General features: G+C 44.5%; 1 protein-coding gene across 1 annotated transcript in view; it reads left to right on the top strand.

Annotated features, from left to right (window-relative positions):
• The window catches only part of LOC126474027 (sensory neuron membrane protein 1-like), a 355677-nt gene that overhangs the window by 324595 nt on the left and 13720 nt on the right, over positions 1-17362 (top strand). The window contains exons 7-9 of the mRNA XM_050101434.1: positions 12506-12624; positions 14912-15037; positions 16707-16886. Coding sequence (XP_049957391.1) covers positions 12506-12624; positions 14912-15037; positions 16707-16886 — 425 coding nt within the window. The remainder of the gene's footprint in view (positions 1-12505; positions 12625-14911; positions 15038-16706; positions 16887-17362) is intronic.

Here is a 17362-nt window from a genome sequence, read left to right on the forward strand (position 1 = left end):
TTACGTAGGCTAATAAGGTAAGTAATGAGAAGATTTTCTGCAGAATTGGCGAAGAAAGGAACATGTGGGAAAACACTGTCAAGAAGAACGGAACATGAGTTAAGACATAAAGGAATTTCCTCCATGGTACCAGAGGCAGCTTCAGGGGGTAAAATCTGTAGTGGGAGACAGAGATGGAAATACATCCAACAAATACTTGAGGGCATAGAGTACAAGTGCTACTCTGAGGTGAAGAGGTTGGCATAAGAGAGGACTTAACATCTGAGGTCATCACTCCCCTATAACTTGGAACTACTTAAACCTAACTAACCTAAGGACATCACACACATCCATGCCAGAGGCAGGATTCGAACCTGCGACCGAAGCAGTCGCGCGGTTCCGGACTGAAGCGCCTAGAGCCGCTTGGCCTGATAAGAGAGGAACTCGTGACGGGTTGCATCAAACAAATCGGAAGACTGAGCACTGAAAGATTTTTTTTTTTTTGTTGGGAGGGTGGGGGAGAGGCGGCGGATGGGAGAGGAGGGGAACTCAAACTTGAGGGCTTAGTACTTACAGAAAAATGGCTCTGAGCACTATGCGACTTAACTTCTGAGGTCATCAGTCGCCTAGAACTTAGAACTAATTAAACCTAACTAACCTAAGGACATTACACACATCCATGCCCGAGGCAGGATTCGAACCTGCGACCGTAGCGGTCGCTCGGTTCCAGACTGTAGCGCGCAGAACCGCACGGCCACTCAGGCCGTCTAAACTTACAGAATGCAGCAGCATGTTAAAAAAATTCTATGTGTGTTAGAAGTAGGATATCTTACAGCGAGTACTTCAAAAGACTTCCAATTTTGACAAATATTTCTCTTTACTTATAGTACTTCGATACCTGTTGCACAATGCACACACTCAAGAGCCAAAGCATTTTGAAGCAAAGTCTTAGGACCAGTACCAATCTTGAGAATGAATGCCATGGGGCGAAGTTGCAGACGCCTGACGGGGTAAGGAAAGTATGCAAAGGGAGCAGAAACGAATGGGGAATCAGTTTATCAATTGTACTGGCCGGAAATGGAAAAATCAGCGAACGCAACGACTTTGAAACAGGACGTTACAAGAGAGACACTGTGCAGATGAAGGGACTGACTCGCGATATTGCAAGACCATTTATTCCTAAACGAGCCATGAAACATACAATTCCCTCCAACATACAAATAGGTCAATGACACGTTTCAAATGGAGAAAAATTCGGCTCGTACAGTAGAGTACTATCTGCTTACTTAATGGGAAGGAGAGAAAATGATAGCTATACACTACATAACATCGGCCACACACCGTACAATTGCTTGCAGAGTACTGATTTAGATATAGGTCTCCATAGTAACGCCTAGTTCTCTGGGAGAATGAAGTTTTCAGAGCAGAATAATTATTAGCTGATGCAACAGCTATTTAAATTTTGATTCTATACTTCTTCATTTTTTTAATGAGTCACTTTAATCTTCCGTGTATCATTTGTACCCTTCCGAAATTATGTGGAACGTGTCATTTTACATTCACATTACACTTTCATAATATGTAAATATGGACACATGCTGACCATCTACAAGGTATTTTAATTTTTTTCCCTTGAATACAGATGAGGGTTAATAGTTCATACCCACCATCTTCGCACAATACAAAAATAGAAATTCTTCTAGGGAAAAGAATTGTCAAGGAAAAACTTTTTCAGTTTGTTATCAAATTAGTTGTCTGTCAGACATTTTATACCACTTGATAAGTGATCAGAAATTTTGGTGCTAGCATAGTGGACCGCCAGTTGTGCCTACGATAGCCATAATATAAAATAATGAATCAATTTTTTCTTCTTATATTGTGATTGTGTACATCATCGTTCCTTTTGAAGAATAGTGGGTTATTAACAACAAAATTCGTCAGGAGATAAACCATGAAGCAGTAGTCAAAACGCCTAACTCCTTAAACAGAGTACTATGAGATGGTTGTGGATGAGCACCATATGTTATCCTTGTAACATGTTTTTGATCAATGAACACGTTTCTTAAAGATGAATTACTCTAGAATATTAGTCTATAGATATTTTTGGATGAAAATACGTCAAATGCTTTAACTTGTTGATTTGTCTTACCCCACACTGATTCTAATTGTGGCTGAACTAATTTTTTTTTAGGAATTCCAAAAATTTTGAGGTTTTTCACCCTAGTTATTATTCCATCACCATGCAGTATACTCATCATGGGTGTAATACCTCAAGATGAGTAGAACCGAATACATTGTGTGTTTCTGAACTGATAGTGAAACCATTTGCATAACTTACTCAACTAAACTTTTAAGAAAATATTGCTTACTATGTCTTCTGTTGCTGTATGTATACTTGAATTAATGGCAATACTGCTGTTATCTTTAGGAAGAATTAATTCTGCTTGTTGAATATTGGATGGAAGTTCGTTAACATATATGAGAAACAATAGGGGAACTAAGAGTGGGCCCTGTGGAAACCCATAAGTGATTTCTCCCCATTCAGAAGACTAACCGTTGGATGAATTGTGAAGTACTACTTTCTGCATTCTTTTGGTTATATATCACATGATCCATTGGTTGACCATAGCATCAGTTCCGTAAAGCCTCAGTTTATCTAGGAGAATGCTCTGACTCACACAGGTAGTTTCCTTAGATAGGTCGCAGACAATTTTTTGTCAAGCAGTTAATAATGTTCGCTGGCAGACCGGGTGTACGTGACCTGCTGTGATTTTTAGCGTACTAGTGCGACGATAAACGCAAAAAAAGGAAGCAAAGGGGAAAACAACCTTAGCTATCGATTAGCTGCTACAAAGCATCAATGAGGGCAGGGGCTGCTCACGAAGCGTTGCACTGGCTGTTACACGCGTGGATAACAAGGTGACCCGCAGTGGCACGCGAGATGAGGGTCTGATAGCTGCTGCCGGGATACTAGCCACTACAAACACGCAGGCACGCACGCACACACACACACACACACACACACACACACACACACACACACACACACCGCAGACAATGGCGCCGCTTGTCTCTTGTCCCACACACAACCTGTTCATAGATGGCTGTGCAAGTACTTTACGAATGCGTCAGCTTCTTCCTAAATTTTCTGTCTCTAAAAAGCGAAGCATATGAACAGACGGATTTCAAACTGCTAGAGGAAATGATCAAAACTGGCGTTTTAGCAACAATGGAAATCAGTATAGTATTATTGCTCATTAAAATTGCTACACCATAAAGAACACTCAGCAAACGTCTAATTGGCGTGAGGTGTACTGGATGCTTGGATGCGCAAGCAATCAACTTTCCAGCAGAACTGCAAAAAATAGGTACCAGTAACGCCATCTACAAACAGCAATAAAAGTTGTACATCACACCTTTATTTCGAAATTCTCAGCACTCCGTTCAAACTCCATCCGAACAGGCCTCCTAACGTTTAAGGGAACCGACCGACCGCCATGTCATCCTCTGCCGAAAGGCGTCCCTGCATGCAGATATAGAGAGGCATGTGATCAGCACACCCACCCTCCCAGCCACTGTTAGTTTTCGTGACCAGAGCCGCTACTTCTTAGTCACGTAGCTTCTCAATTGGTGTCACTAGGGCTGAGTGCACCCTGCTTGCCAACATCACTTGGCAGACACGTACGGTGACACATACATGTGGTAGCCCAGCCTAACAGCGATTAAATTCGGTGATCTGATGGGAACCAGAGTTACCAGTGTGACAAGATCGTTGGCCAATCCATAGCACAGAAAACAAAAATTCTCTTGAAACATGCAAGTACTAGGTGGAAAGAGTGTAAGTGCAGATATTTTTGTGTGTTGTAGCTTAAAATGTGAACACATAACCGTGTTGGTTGTTTTTTCTCTGTACTGAACAGTGTTGCAACAAGCACGACATGAACTTTACTACCTAAAGTTAACTGGACAGTCGCAACTGCACATAAAAGTGTATTACACTTATCAGTATAGACTAACCTGTTTTCTTCCATGCATCCACACTTCAATGCTTGACCTGCTACCCAGCACAAATATGTGGATTTAATATCCAACCCAAAAACATACGACTTGCAATAACTATAATTATTACTACGACGTAAATACTGGTATAATGTCATTCAATACACAGTCCTCTGTCGCCAGTAGAAATATCTACACTTATACCCATTACAACTTATACATTCATGTGCAATGTGTCCAGATCCTGCCACATTATATATATATATATATATATATATATATATATATATGTGTGTGTGTGTGTGTGTTTGGGTGTGTAACGACAAGATCGTCTATTTCCCATCGGAGGTTTTCCACAGGACTCCCGAGTGACGTCAGTACGTGATGGAACATCCCCTTGGTCGGATGCAGGCTTGAATCCGTCGTGACATACCATAGATGAGGTCACAAGTCTTCCCTCATCCAAACTGTCCCACTCTCCAAAGGCGAGTCTACGAAAGTTGCGCAGAGTACGTGGTCGTTGTCAGCGTGCAAAAATAGCGCATATTCGATTGGGTTCATGTCTGGGGAATAGGCAGGCAACTCCACTGTGGTAATCCTAGAGTGCTGAAGGTACTTTTTCAGTAGAACAGCACGGTGAACACCCCATTTATCTTCCACCAAGATGAAATTATCACCAAAATGTGGGCAATAGGATCTCAGAATCACAATCTCGTCCCTGGACAATTGAGCAGTGAGTTTGCCCTGAACAACACGAGATATTTATGGTGCCTCATGTAATGTCGCCCCAGGAACATTATTTCACCACCAACGTGTTACACATGCGATAAAAAGTGTTGGAAGTGTTCGATAGTGTCGTGTTGTCTGCCGATTATCAGGGTACAAACAGATCTGATCTTCGTACGTAAACAACCCTCGATGCCAATCTCGAGGCGTCCATTCTGCATGGCTTCCCTCCCATCTGTAACGGAGGATGATATTGTGGTGTGATTCGCGTCATGCAATCGTCTCACAACAGTTTGATGCGATACGTGACGTTCTGTAGCCTCTCCATTCACCAAATTCAGTTCTGGAGCGCTCTACCCAAGGTTTCTTTGACTCAAAAGTCTTGGAGATCGATCATCCTGAGCACCTGTGGAATGCGGAAGGCCTGTGTGGTGTACGTCCTCACTACCAGTCAGTCGGAATCGATTCCATGTCTGCAGCACATCACTTTGACTCCAGTGCAAAAGTCTTGCAACTTTTGTGGTGGACAAACTTAAGCGCGTTAACGCGATGATGCAGACCCGCTCATTGATCGCGATTGTCCTTCGTGGCATGGCGGATGTTTGCTCTAAAGCGTCACTACTGATGCTGTACTTGGGACTGAAATGTCATTCTACTGTTCCGCACTCGTGTCTAATGCTTCACTGCTGGTGCTTTCGGACTGAAATGCTACTGTCTATTCGGGTAGATCGTTATACTCGCAGGTATCTGCAATGTTAACTGTGTGCTTGTATGTATGTTTACAGACAACGTTAGGAGTGACCTTCCGATTGGTAGAGGGACACACCTGCACGTCGTATTGGGACGATGTAACACTTCGTTGATGCATATACCTTCTGTACATCAGGAAACATTACGCAACAGTTTTCTCATTCAGGAATGGCAACTGAGTGATATTTGTTTGTGAGAAGACCACGTTATGCCTCGTATGAAAAGGAGCTCGTGTCGGAATTCGACAACAGCAGGATGGTGACGGATGGAGACCGTACTTTATCGCCCTCACGATACTGCTGCTCGATCTGGCCAGTGCCAGCTGTCGTGATGAGAGTTTGGAAGCGGGCAGTTTAGAGGGACCACACTCAAAGCCACGCAGGGCTGCTCCTATGACTAGCGGCGGTGCGGTATCGAACCGGCAAGGGGCGTGGTTGCGGTCAGGAAATGTCCACGTTTGCAGAAAGACAGGTGTCCATATGGGCAGTGTGACAACCTGTGGAGTGCAACAGTCACTGTATCGAAATTTGTTCAAAAAAGGATGCATTTTATTACACGTGACTAGCTCAGCGCCCGCTGCTTTGCTCGTATAAAGTGCGTGGACTGTTTTTTTTTTTTGTTTTTGTTTTTCTTTAATCGAATTTCTATGTTATTCACAAATTGCAATACCTTCTAAACTTTTCGCGGTAATTAAAGCCATGTATGTTCGGTCTTTTCCGAATGTACTTCTGACCAAAACACGATTCTTCTATCTGGAGTTGGAGGTTTCTGTTAATCACGCCTTCTGCGCTCTTGTGATCGTATTTCCATAGAAAAATTCATCCTCGACAGATATTTAGTTGTATCTAACCGAGAAGTGAAATACAACATTTCATAGATTAAAACTTTTTTAATACAACGAAACGTTTTGCTAACAATTTTCACCCCCTATTTCTCCCCCTGAGGGGCTGTATTTCCAAAAACAGTGAAACACGTATTTTTTGTTTACAACAAAGAATCCTAAACAAATTTCGATAAATTTAGCTTTAAAATTACTTCGTTAGTTCCTTAATAATGATTTATTTTCAAAAACTGTCACTCAATATTTTACGCCTTTAGTGGCTTAATATCCAAATATGCTGAAACCAGTTTTTTTTATATTTCTGAGAAACCAAATAACAATGTTCGTCGTTCTAGGTTCAAAATTGCCTTAATAGAAAAAATATTTTTCAAACAGTCTTTCATACCCTATTCCACTAACTTAATAGCGGATATTCGCGCAATCTGTTCTTCAACGATCCTTACACTGAAAGTTCTGCACCCTCAGTCTGGCCATATTTGAATTTGCGAAAACAGAGAAACATGTATTTTTCATTTCTAACCGAGAAGCCAAACACCAATTCTCATGGAGTTAGCTATAAAATGCTTTCACATTGAAATATTTTCAGAAAACTTTTCACACCCTATTTCACGCCTTTAGGGAATTAATTTCCAAAAACAATAAAATGCATATTATTTCATTTGTAACCGAGAAGGCAAATACTACTTTACATATATACAGGGTTATTATAATTAAAGTTAAACTTTTAAACCGCTGTAGAAATAACACCATTGGTGAGGATGACGTCAAATTGCAACGGAATATTATCGGAGAAGGGGGAAAACCAATGCCAGAAGAAAAATAGTTACAAAATGTAGCAATAGATGGCGCTCTAAGCATCATTATTTAATAGTTGTCGACTACAAATGACAAATGAATCATGCAGCAATGCGTAAGGTGTACGTCTGACATTAAACAAGCTGTAATACTCATTGTGCATTGGCGTACAGTTGTGATACTGTTAGTTACGTAAGCTCATCCACCACGGCAAGGTCATATGACATCGGATGGGAAAAATCAATTTTTAACTGTCTTGAGGCTAAAAACCGCATAAAAAGCATCACTCACACAGATTTTTATTTTCCTAAGGCCAAAAATCGCATAAAAAGCGTCAATCACATGGGTTTTTAATTGTCCTAAGACCAAAAATCGCGAGCATCAATGACATCGGTTTTTAATTCTCCTGAGGCAAAAACAGCATAAAAAGCATCAACAAAATCAAATTGGATTATTAATTTCTCTGTGACTGGCGCAAAACATGTTCAGTATGCTGTCCACCGTTTCCTGCAACAAGCTGAAATCGAGCAGCAACATGTTCCACAACTGATCGAAGTGTTTCCGGGGTCACGTTCAGAACGTATTGCACAATGCATGCCTTCAATGCAGATGAGTTTGCAATCGGAACACTGAACACAACATCTTTCAGATAGTCCCACAGCCAGAAGTCACGCGGATTAAGATCAGGCTGTAGGGAAATAGCTGCTGATAATTCTAGCATTTCCGAAAAGGCGCTTCAGCAGCTGCTTAACTGGATTTGCAACGTGCGGTGGTGTGCTGTCTTGCGTAAAAATGATCCCATCCAAACATCCACACTGTTGGAGAGCTGGAATGACGCGGTGGCGCAAAAGACACTCATAGCGCTTACCAGTGACGGTACAGGTAACAGAACCGGAAGCACCTCTCTCTTCGAAAAAAATATGGCCCTATGATAAATGATGCCGTAAACCTGCACCACACAGTGACCTTTTCAAGATGAAGTTGTACTGGTTGATTTGCGTGTTGCTTTTCCGTTTCTCATATTCGACAATTCTATGTATTGCCATATGCTGTCAAATGGAAGTGGGCTTCGTCTGTCCACAAAATCTTCCACGGCCAATCATTGTCCTTTTCCGTACGAGCAAGAAACTCTAAAGCAAAGGTTTCTCTTGCTGGCAGGTCAACAGGAAGCAACTCGTGCACCTGGGTAATTTTGAATGGATAACAAAGAAGTATGGCTCTGGCTCTGAGCACTATGGGACTTAACGTCTGAGGTCATCAGTCCCCTAGATCTTAGAACTACTTAAACCTAACTAACCTAAGGACATCACACACATCCATGCCCGAGGCAGGATTCGAACCTGCGACCGTAGCGGTCCCGAGGTTCCAGACTGTAGCGCCTAGAACTGCTCGGCCACCCCAGTCGGCAAAGAAGTATGTTTCATAAGATTTTACGCACAGTGCTAACGGGTATGTCCAATGTTTGGGCAATTCTCCGTGTACTATACGTTTGCACACCACCACTCGTCTCCTCCTGCATTGCTGTGTCCACGGCTTCCACTGATATCGAGTCAGTTCGTTTCCTCCCTCTACCTGGTTGCATACGAAAGGAACCCGTCTTTTCGAATTCCCGAATCATTTTCTCCAGACCCACAGCAGTAATCGGACCAACGCCTTTTTTCAAACGCTTCAGTGTCCGGAACGTCTGCAGAGCGACGTTTGCACAGTCATCATTCTTGTAATACAGCTTTACAAGCAGAGCTCGATCCTACATTGAGGCAGTCATGGCGAACGTCGCAGACCTGAAAGGAGGAAAAGCCTTGTACCTGGGGTGTTTACATCAACTTCACTGGGTCGTGCACATCACAGGTGTTGTCATTTACGTATTCTGACACATACAGCGCCATCCATGGATCAATTTTCACACTATTTTTTTTCTTCTGCCATACATTTTGTCCCCTCTCCGATAATGTTCCGTTGCAATTTGACGTCATTCTGACCAGTGGTGTTATTTCTACTGCGTTTTGAGAGTTTAATTATATTCACTCTGTATATGTAGCTTCAAAAGTACTTTAAAAATTCTTTAATAATGATTTATTTTTCAAAAAAGTTTCCCCTTCATTTCACTCCCAAAATGTGCAGAAATATGTATTTCTTATTTCTGGCTGAGAAACTAAATACCTATTTTTGTAAGTCCAGATTCAAAATTACCTGAGTAGCAACATATGTTCGAGAAACATATCGTCAACCATTTCACCCCATTATGGTTGGAATTTTGAAAAACTTAACGACCCTTACAGTGTAAGATCAATACCTTCCCTGTATGTTAATTCCCTATCCTCAGCGACCTGGGCTGGACAATGATGAGTCAGGATGAGTCAAAGAAACTGGTAAAGGCATGCGTGTTCAAATACTGAGATGTGTAAACAGGCATAATACGTCGCTGCGATCGGCAAGTGTGTGGCGCAGTTCTTAGATCGGTTATGGCTGCTACAATGGCAGGTTATCAAGATTTAAGTGAGTTTGAACGTGGTGTTACAATCGACGCACGAACTATTATGGGACACAGCATCTCCGAGGTAGCGATGAAGTGGAGATTTTCCCGTCGAACATTTCATGAGTGTACCGAGAATATCATGAATCCGGTAAAACATCAAATGTCAAACATCGCAGCGGTCGGGAAAAGATGCTGCAAGACCAGGACCAAGGACGACTGAAGAGAATCGTTCAAAGTGACACAAGTGCAACCCTTCTGCAAATTGTTGCAGATTTCAATGCTGGCTCATCAATAAGTGTTAGCGTGTGAAGCATTCAACGAAACATCATTGATATAGGCCTTCGGAGCCGAAGGCCCACTCGTGTACCCTTGATGACTGCACGACACCAAGTTTTACGCGTCGCCTGGGCCCGTTAAGACCGACATTGGACTGTCGATAGCTGGAAACATGTTGCCTTGCCGGACGAGTCTCGTTTCAAATTGTATCGAGCGGACGGACGTGTATGGGTATGGAGGCAACCTAATGAAAACCCGTACCCAGAATGTCAGCAGGGGACTGTTCAATCTTGTGGACGCTCTGTTATGGTGTGGGGCGCGTGCAGTTGGAGTGATATGCGACCCCTGATACGTCTAGGTACGACTGTGACAGGTGACACGTACGTAACCATCCTGTCTGATCGCCTGCATCTATTTATGTCCATTGTGCATTACGACGGACTTCGGCAATTCCAGTAGAAAAATGCGACACGCTACACGTACAGAATTGCTACAGAGTGGCTCCAGGAACACTCTTCTGAGTTTAAACACTTCCGCTGGCCATCAAACTCCCCAGACATGAACATTATTGAGCATGTCTGGGATGCTTTGCAACGTGCTGTTCAGAAGAGATCTCCACCCCTTCGTACTCTTACGGATTTATGGACAGCCCTGCAGGATTTATGGTGTCCGTCCCCTCCAGAACTGCTTCAGACATTATTCGAGTCCATGCCACGTCGTGTTATGGGGCTTCTGCGTGTTCGTGGGGGTCCTACACTATATTAGGCAGGTGTATCGGTTTCTTCGCCTCTTCAGTGTCCATATGGGTGTCGAAACCCAAATCTTCAAGCTCCACAGCCTTAGAAAAGTGGCCTGAGGTGAAAGTAGGATGTGAGGATGGGGTGGGGTGAAAGCCAGATGTGAAAGTTTGTTAGCTCAACCGACAATGGCATAGACTGGACGAAAAGCAGCACCTCCAACTTGTGGCCCAACTCTACAGTCAATATTTCGGCGATAGGGTTACTCTTTCAAGACGATACTGTACGAGCGCGCAGTATCTACCTCTTGGAAACCTTCCTTAGGAGGCAGGAACCAACTGAATGGAATGGCCTACTTCATCTGCTGACATGAACCCAATTGGAGAAACTTCAGACTGTTTGAAATTGCAGTACATCGTCATTGGAACCCACTCACCTTCAAAACCAGGATGAGCCCAGGACTGATGCCATGCAAGAGTGGGACAAGCTTGAGCATCAACGGCTCGACCTCCTTGTAGACAGGGAGCCAAGGGGCTTCCAAGCATGTTACACCACATCAGGTGGAGCGACACAGTATCCAGTTACACCCTGCAGATGGTTTTGTTTTTACAGATATGTAAACATGTGGCTCATCAGTACTGATGTGCCTTTTCATATAGACCGACTTTTATTCGTCCGCCTCCACAGCTGAGTGGTCAGCATAGCTGACTGTCACGTGGAAGACCAAGATTCAATTCCCAGTACTGCCAGGGATTTTTCCTTGGTGGTGGTGATGTTTGGTTTATGGGGCGCTCCACTGTGGGGTCATCAGTGACCATAAAAAGTCCCAATTTTTACACAGTCCAGTCCAACCACAGTCACGAGTTATGATGATTATGATAACACAAACACCTAGTCCCCAGGCAGAAAAAAATCCTCAACCTGGCCAGAAATCGAACCTGAGACCCTGTCATCCAGAGGCAGCAATGCTAGCCACTAGACCACGTGCTGCGGACTTTCGTTGGTTGAATGAGTGGAATGGTGTTTTGTCAGCCTTGTGATGACAATAAGGACATACTTGAACCATAAGTAATGGTCCAAGGATATGGAAAGCTGCGTACTCTTGGGACACTGGTGTACTGACGCCAAGCCTCACAAAACCTCATCCACGTGACGCCATTGCCTTAGGATGACACGGCGGTCGGCCGGTCGCGATCGAGCCGTCTGAGCTCAGAACAGTGGAGCTTTATTTTCCTTTTACGCCTTTTCTTACTGTTTCGTTTTAATTTCGTAATTTTTTCTACTATTTTTTCCTATTATTTCACGCCTATAATCTTAGTCCACGCAAGATTGTAGATAACGTGTTGGTGCAAAGCACTTTTGAGCAGTCAGCCTTTGTTGGTCGGACATGATCTAAATACTGAACCAAATGTTTGGATAAGAACCTGCTGAAGAAGGCCTCTAGTTCTCTTCATTAACAAATGGAGGCTTTGTCTGATGCCTGATGATTGTTGTAGAAGGATGTGGTAGCCACTGTTATCCAAATTCTGTGTTACCTTGTCACAACCGGCCTAACGAACAACCGGTGTATCTAATATAAAGTAACTTTACTAGAGAGAGCGGGGGGGGGGGGGGGGGGGAGGGGGAGGAGGAGGAGAAATGGCAAGTGGAAGCCACACGGTGGTCGTCGATCACTACCTGGACCGCTTTGGCGAAGGGGGGGGGGGGTGGCAAATGGAAGCTACGAACCGGTCATTGGCCTGTACTGCACCGCTCGGTTGGTAAAACGCTCCCTTCTAAGTTTGAGTGTCTGGTGACTTGCTTGTGCAACAGTGGTACTTCAACAACACCGGCACCCTCATTTTGCGGACAAACTCGCTCAATCATGACCGTGTGACGAGAGCTGCAGTTAACACCCGTGCTGTATTGTGTTGTGTTTTGTTGCAGGAGCGCCCATCGCTGTATCGTTTCCGCACTTCTACCAGGCTTCGCCAGAGTACCTGCAGTACGCCGAGGGCCTGAGTCCCAGCAAGGAGCTGCACGAGACCTTCGTCGTCATAGAGCCGGTCAGTGCCCCACAGGGATCAGTTGTGCCGCCTCCCCGTTTGTCTGTTTGCCACAAGTGTTCTGTTTCTTGTGTTTTGGTCTGTAATACATTCGGTATTTGGCTTCTTGCTGGATGTTTGTTGTAGATAAGTGGTAAAGTACACTACTGGCCATTAAAAGTGCTACACCAAGAAGAAATGCAGATGATAAACGGGTATTCATTGGACAAATATATTATACTAGAACTACCATGAGATTACGTTTTCACGCAATTTGGGTGCATAGATCCTGAGAAATCAGTACCCAGAACAACCACCTCTGCCCGTAATAACGGCCTTGATACGCCTGGGCATTGAGTCAAACAGAGCTTGGATGCCGTGTACAGGTACAGCTGCCCTTGCAGCTTCAACACGATACCATAGTTCATCAAGAGTAGTGACTGGCGTATTGTGACGAGCCAGTTGCTTTGTCACCATTGAACAGACGTTTTCAATTGGTGAGAGATCTGGAGAATGTGCTGGCCAGGGCAGTATTCGAACACTTTCTGTATCCAGAAAGGCCCGTACAGGACCTGCAGCATGCGGTCGTGCATTATCCTTCTGACATGTACGGTTTCGCAGGGATCGAATGAAGGGTAGAGCCACGTGTCGTAACACATCTGAAATGTAACGTCCACTGTTCAAAATGCCTTCAATGCGAACAAGAGGTGACCGAGACGTGTAACCAATGGCACTCCATGCCATCACGCCGGGTGATACGCCAGTATGACGGTGACGAATACAGGCTTCCAACGTGCGTTCACCGCGATGTCACCAAACACGGATGCAACCAACATGATTCTGTAAACAGAACCTGGATTCATCCGAAAAAAAAACCACGTTTTGCCATTCATGCACCCAGGTTCGCCGTTGAGTACACCATCGCAGGCGCTCCTGTCTGTGATGCATCGTCAAGGGTAACCGCAGCCGTGGTCTCCGAGCTGATAGTTCGTGCTGCTGCAAACGTCGTCTAACTGTTCATGCAGATGGTTGTCGTCTTGCAAACGTCACCATCTGTTGACTCAGGGATCGAGACGTGGCTGCACGATCCGTTACAGCCATGCGGATAAGATGCTTGTCATCATGACTGTTAGTGATACGAGGCCGTTGGGATCCAGCACGGCGTTCCGTATTTCCCTCCTGAACCCACCGATTCCATATTCTACTAACAGTCATTGGATCCCGACAACGCAAGCAGCAATGACGCGATACGATAAACCGCAATCGCGATAGGCTACAATCCGACCTTGATCATAGTCGGAAACATGATGGTACACATTTCTTCTCCTTACACGAGGCATCACAACAACGTTTCACCAGGCAACGCCGGTCAACTGCTGTTTGTGTATGAGAAATCGGTTGTAAACTCTCCTCATGTCAGGATGTTGTAAGTGTCGCCACCGGCGCCAACCTTGTGTGAATGCTCTGAAAAAATAATAATTTGCATATGACAGCATCTTCTACCTGTCGGTTAAATTTCGCATCTGTAGCACATCATCTTCGTGGTGTAGCAATTTTAATGGCCAGTAGTGTATTTGAAGAATATATTGGGGACCCATTAACTAGTATGGTGTCACTAGTCAAACTTCTAGGTTACTTCAGTAGCAAAGACTAATTCAAACAAATTTAATTCTTAACTTCACTTGGAATACTTTATATTTTTACTTTTCAAGGCAAATTCTTCAACACTGAGCTCAATAAACTTCAAAAATTCGTTCATGATAGTAATCAAAACTAAATTAAGCTTCAAATGAGTATAATTTATTTGGCTTTTTTCATCACATGTGAAACAGGTATTTTAGACAGTAAAATTTACACAGTCTGGCACTGAATTTTTGCAAAACGATACTTTGCAATAAGCTGAGAGTACTTATGAGTATAAACACTTCTGCTGACCACTACACTCCCCAGACATGAACATTATTCAGCATATCTGGGATGTCTTGCGACGTGCTGTTCAGAAGAGATTCCACCCTCTCGTACTCTTAGGTATTTATGGACAGCCCTGCAGGATTCATTGTGTCAGTTCGCTTCAGCACTACTTCAGACATTAATCAAGTCCATACCATTTGTGTTGCGGCACTTCCGCGTGCTCGCGGGGGCCGTTCACGACTTTAGGCTGGTGTATCAGTTTCCATGGGTCTTCGGTGTGTGTAAGATATTCATCCCTAAATGGAACTTACAATTCGGTTTTATTTCAAGATAATAAATATACAGCTACTGAAAGTGAAACCGCAGAATGCATTCCGTGTGTTGTTTGGTGTTTCAGGAGACTGGCACGCCGCTGGTGGGGGCGAAGCGGCTGCAGTTCAACATGAAGGCGGCGAGGGTGGCGCAGGTGCCGGCTCTCCGCAACGTCAGCGAGGGCCTGTTCCCGCTCCTCTGGGTCGAGGAGGTCTGTAACCTCAGTCGTCCCGTCCCTTCAGAGAATTGTCCCGCACACTTTGGTTGCCAAACAAAAACATCTACACTTGGACGCTTGCCACAACTTCATTTAAATGCAAAACGTGGACAAATTCCTTTCTGTAAAGAATCATCATGAGATATGAGTCTTATTGTTATCAATTAAAACCAGCCACAAAGCGACAAAGTGCGGAAATTCACACGAAGGTTCAATGCTTTAACGACATAACATTCAAGCCAATTTGACGTGTGGGTCGGAAAACATACAAGTGAGGAACTTCTATGATTGCTTCACATGGTTATATGAACGTTCTGTGGGTTGTACTTAAGTGGTGGAGACTATGTAGAACATGTGAAAGCATTAAAGTCACCATCTTAACTTCTCTGTTTTTTTTTTTTTTTATGAATGCAGTCCTCGTATATTTTTGGACTGGCAGGATGTGTATTCATTAACAATGAAGAATGAAAATTTAGAGAGAAAAATAACAGGATGACAGATAAAAATTAATAGTAAGAAGCATTTTATGGAGCTGAAACAAGAGACAGTAGTGATGCTGGGTCCTGGGGTCTGAAGTGCAGTCGAGATTATAACTAATGCTAAAGGTGTTCCATTGGATTTGGGTTGGGACTCTGGGCAAATAAGTACATTTCTGGTAATTTAATGTCCACAAACCGTTGGATCACAAATGCAGCTTGATGAGAAAGTGGATTGTCATGCTGATACAAGCAGTCATCGTCTCCGAACTCTTCTTAAACGCACTGGAAGATCAACCCTAACCACGAAAAACATGCTTTTACTATAATACCACCTCCCCGCACTTCACTGTTGGTGCTGTATGTGTTGACAGCTCAAGTTCTCCAGACAGTCGCCGAACCCAAAGCCTTTCATGTGATCGCCACAGGGCATAGCGTGACTCATCGCTCCAAATCACACATTTGCAATCATCCAGCATACAGTAACGTTGCTCTTTACACCAGAAGAAGCGTCGTTTAGCACTGGACTTCAGAAGTATGTACCTTTTGAGGAGCTGGTTCACTTCCAACACACAGTCAATGTGGCTAGCTACATTGTTGATAGCACATTGGAACTCACGAACAGTTCTCTCCACTGATTCCATGCGACTGTTTGCAACCACCCACTACAGTGCTTGACGGTCTCTGTCCGTCAACATATGAGGTCTGCCTTGTCTCGGTTTAAATCTGGTTGTTCGTTCATGATTCCACTTCACAGTCACATCACCAACAGTCGACTTGGGCAGCTCCAGGAGGGCTCAAAAGTGACTGACGTACTCGTTACGCAGATGAAAGCCAGTCCCCGACTTCTTTAAAACTGGTGGGACGCCTCTCATGACGTCAAGTGGTTACAAAAATTGGGTCAAGTGGCTCTAAGCACTATGGGACTTAATATCTGAGGTTATCAGTCTCCCAGACTTAGAACTACTTAAACCTAACTAACCTATGGGCACACATCCATGCCCGAGGCAGGATTCGAACTTGCGACCGTAGCAGCAGCGCGGTTCCCGACTGAAGTGCCTAGAACCAATCGGCCACAGCGGGCGGCAGCTCCGCGTTACATAGGGGTGTCTGGACACTTTTCATCAGGTAGTGTAAATACTGAGAATATAGTTGATGTTGCTTACGCAATGTGGGTGTGTTTTCAGGGCGTGGAGCTGGAGGAGAAGCAGCTATCGCAGGTGCGAGCGCTGTACGTGGCGCGGGCGTCGATGGGGGGCGTGGCGTGGGCGGTGCTCGCGGTGGGCGTGGCCGCGCTCCTCTTCTGCGCCGTCCGGCTGGCCAAGGCCAGGGTAGCCGAGCGCAACAGGTCGCTCTCCCTGGACAAGGTACGTACGAAAGCTGTCTGCTGGGGAGGGCTCTTGCTCTGGGATACCAAACCAAAGTGTCTTCAGAAGTCAACGGCCAATGGCACGAGCTGTCCAGCTGGCCAAGGCCAGGGTGGTCGAGCGCAACAGGTCGCTCTCCCTGGACAAGGTACGTACATCCGCTGTCTGCAGGGGAGGGCTCTTACATTGGGGCACCAAACCAAAGTATCTTCACAAGGTAATGGCACGAGCAACTAATCATTTGGTATGCCGAAGATCAGGGCCCATTTAGGTTCTGTGGATGGTGTACAACGAGGTACAATCAGGTCAACTCCCTCGGGAGTCTCAGTTAGTGTTCAGAATGTCCACCGAGGCGGCCGCTGTGGGTACCTTGGGGACCGACTTGATGTGGTAAAATCAAGGAGTCTTTGTGTTTGGGAGGGCCAAAGCCATCTTTCACGAGTGTATATCTTTGTACCATTTAATGAATAATATTA

Source organism: Schistocerca serialis, chromosome 4 (assembly GCF_023864345.2).
Source record: "Schistocerca serialis cubense isolate TAMUIC-IGC-003099 chromosome 4, iqSchSeri2.2, whole genome shotgun sequence".
Classification (NCBI taxonomy): domain Eukaryota; kingdom Metazoa; phylum Arthropoda; class Insecta; order Orthoptera; family Acrididae; genus Schistocerca; species Schistocerca serialis.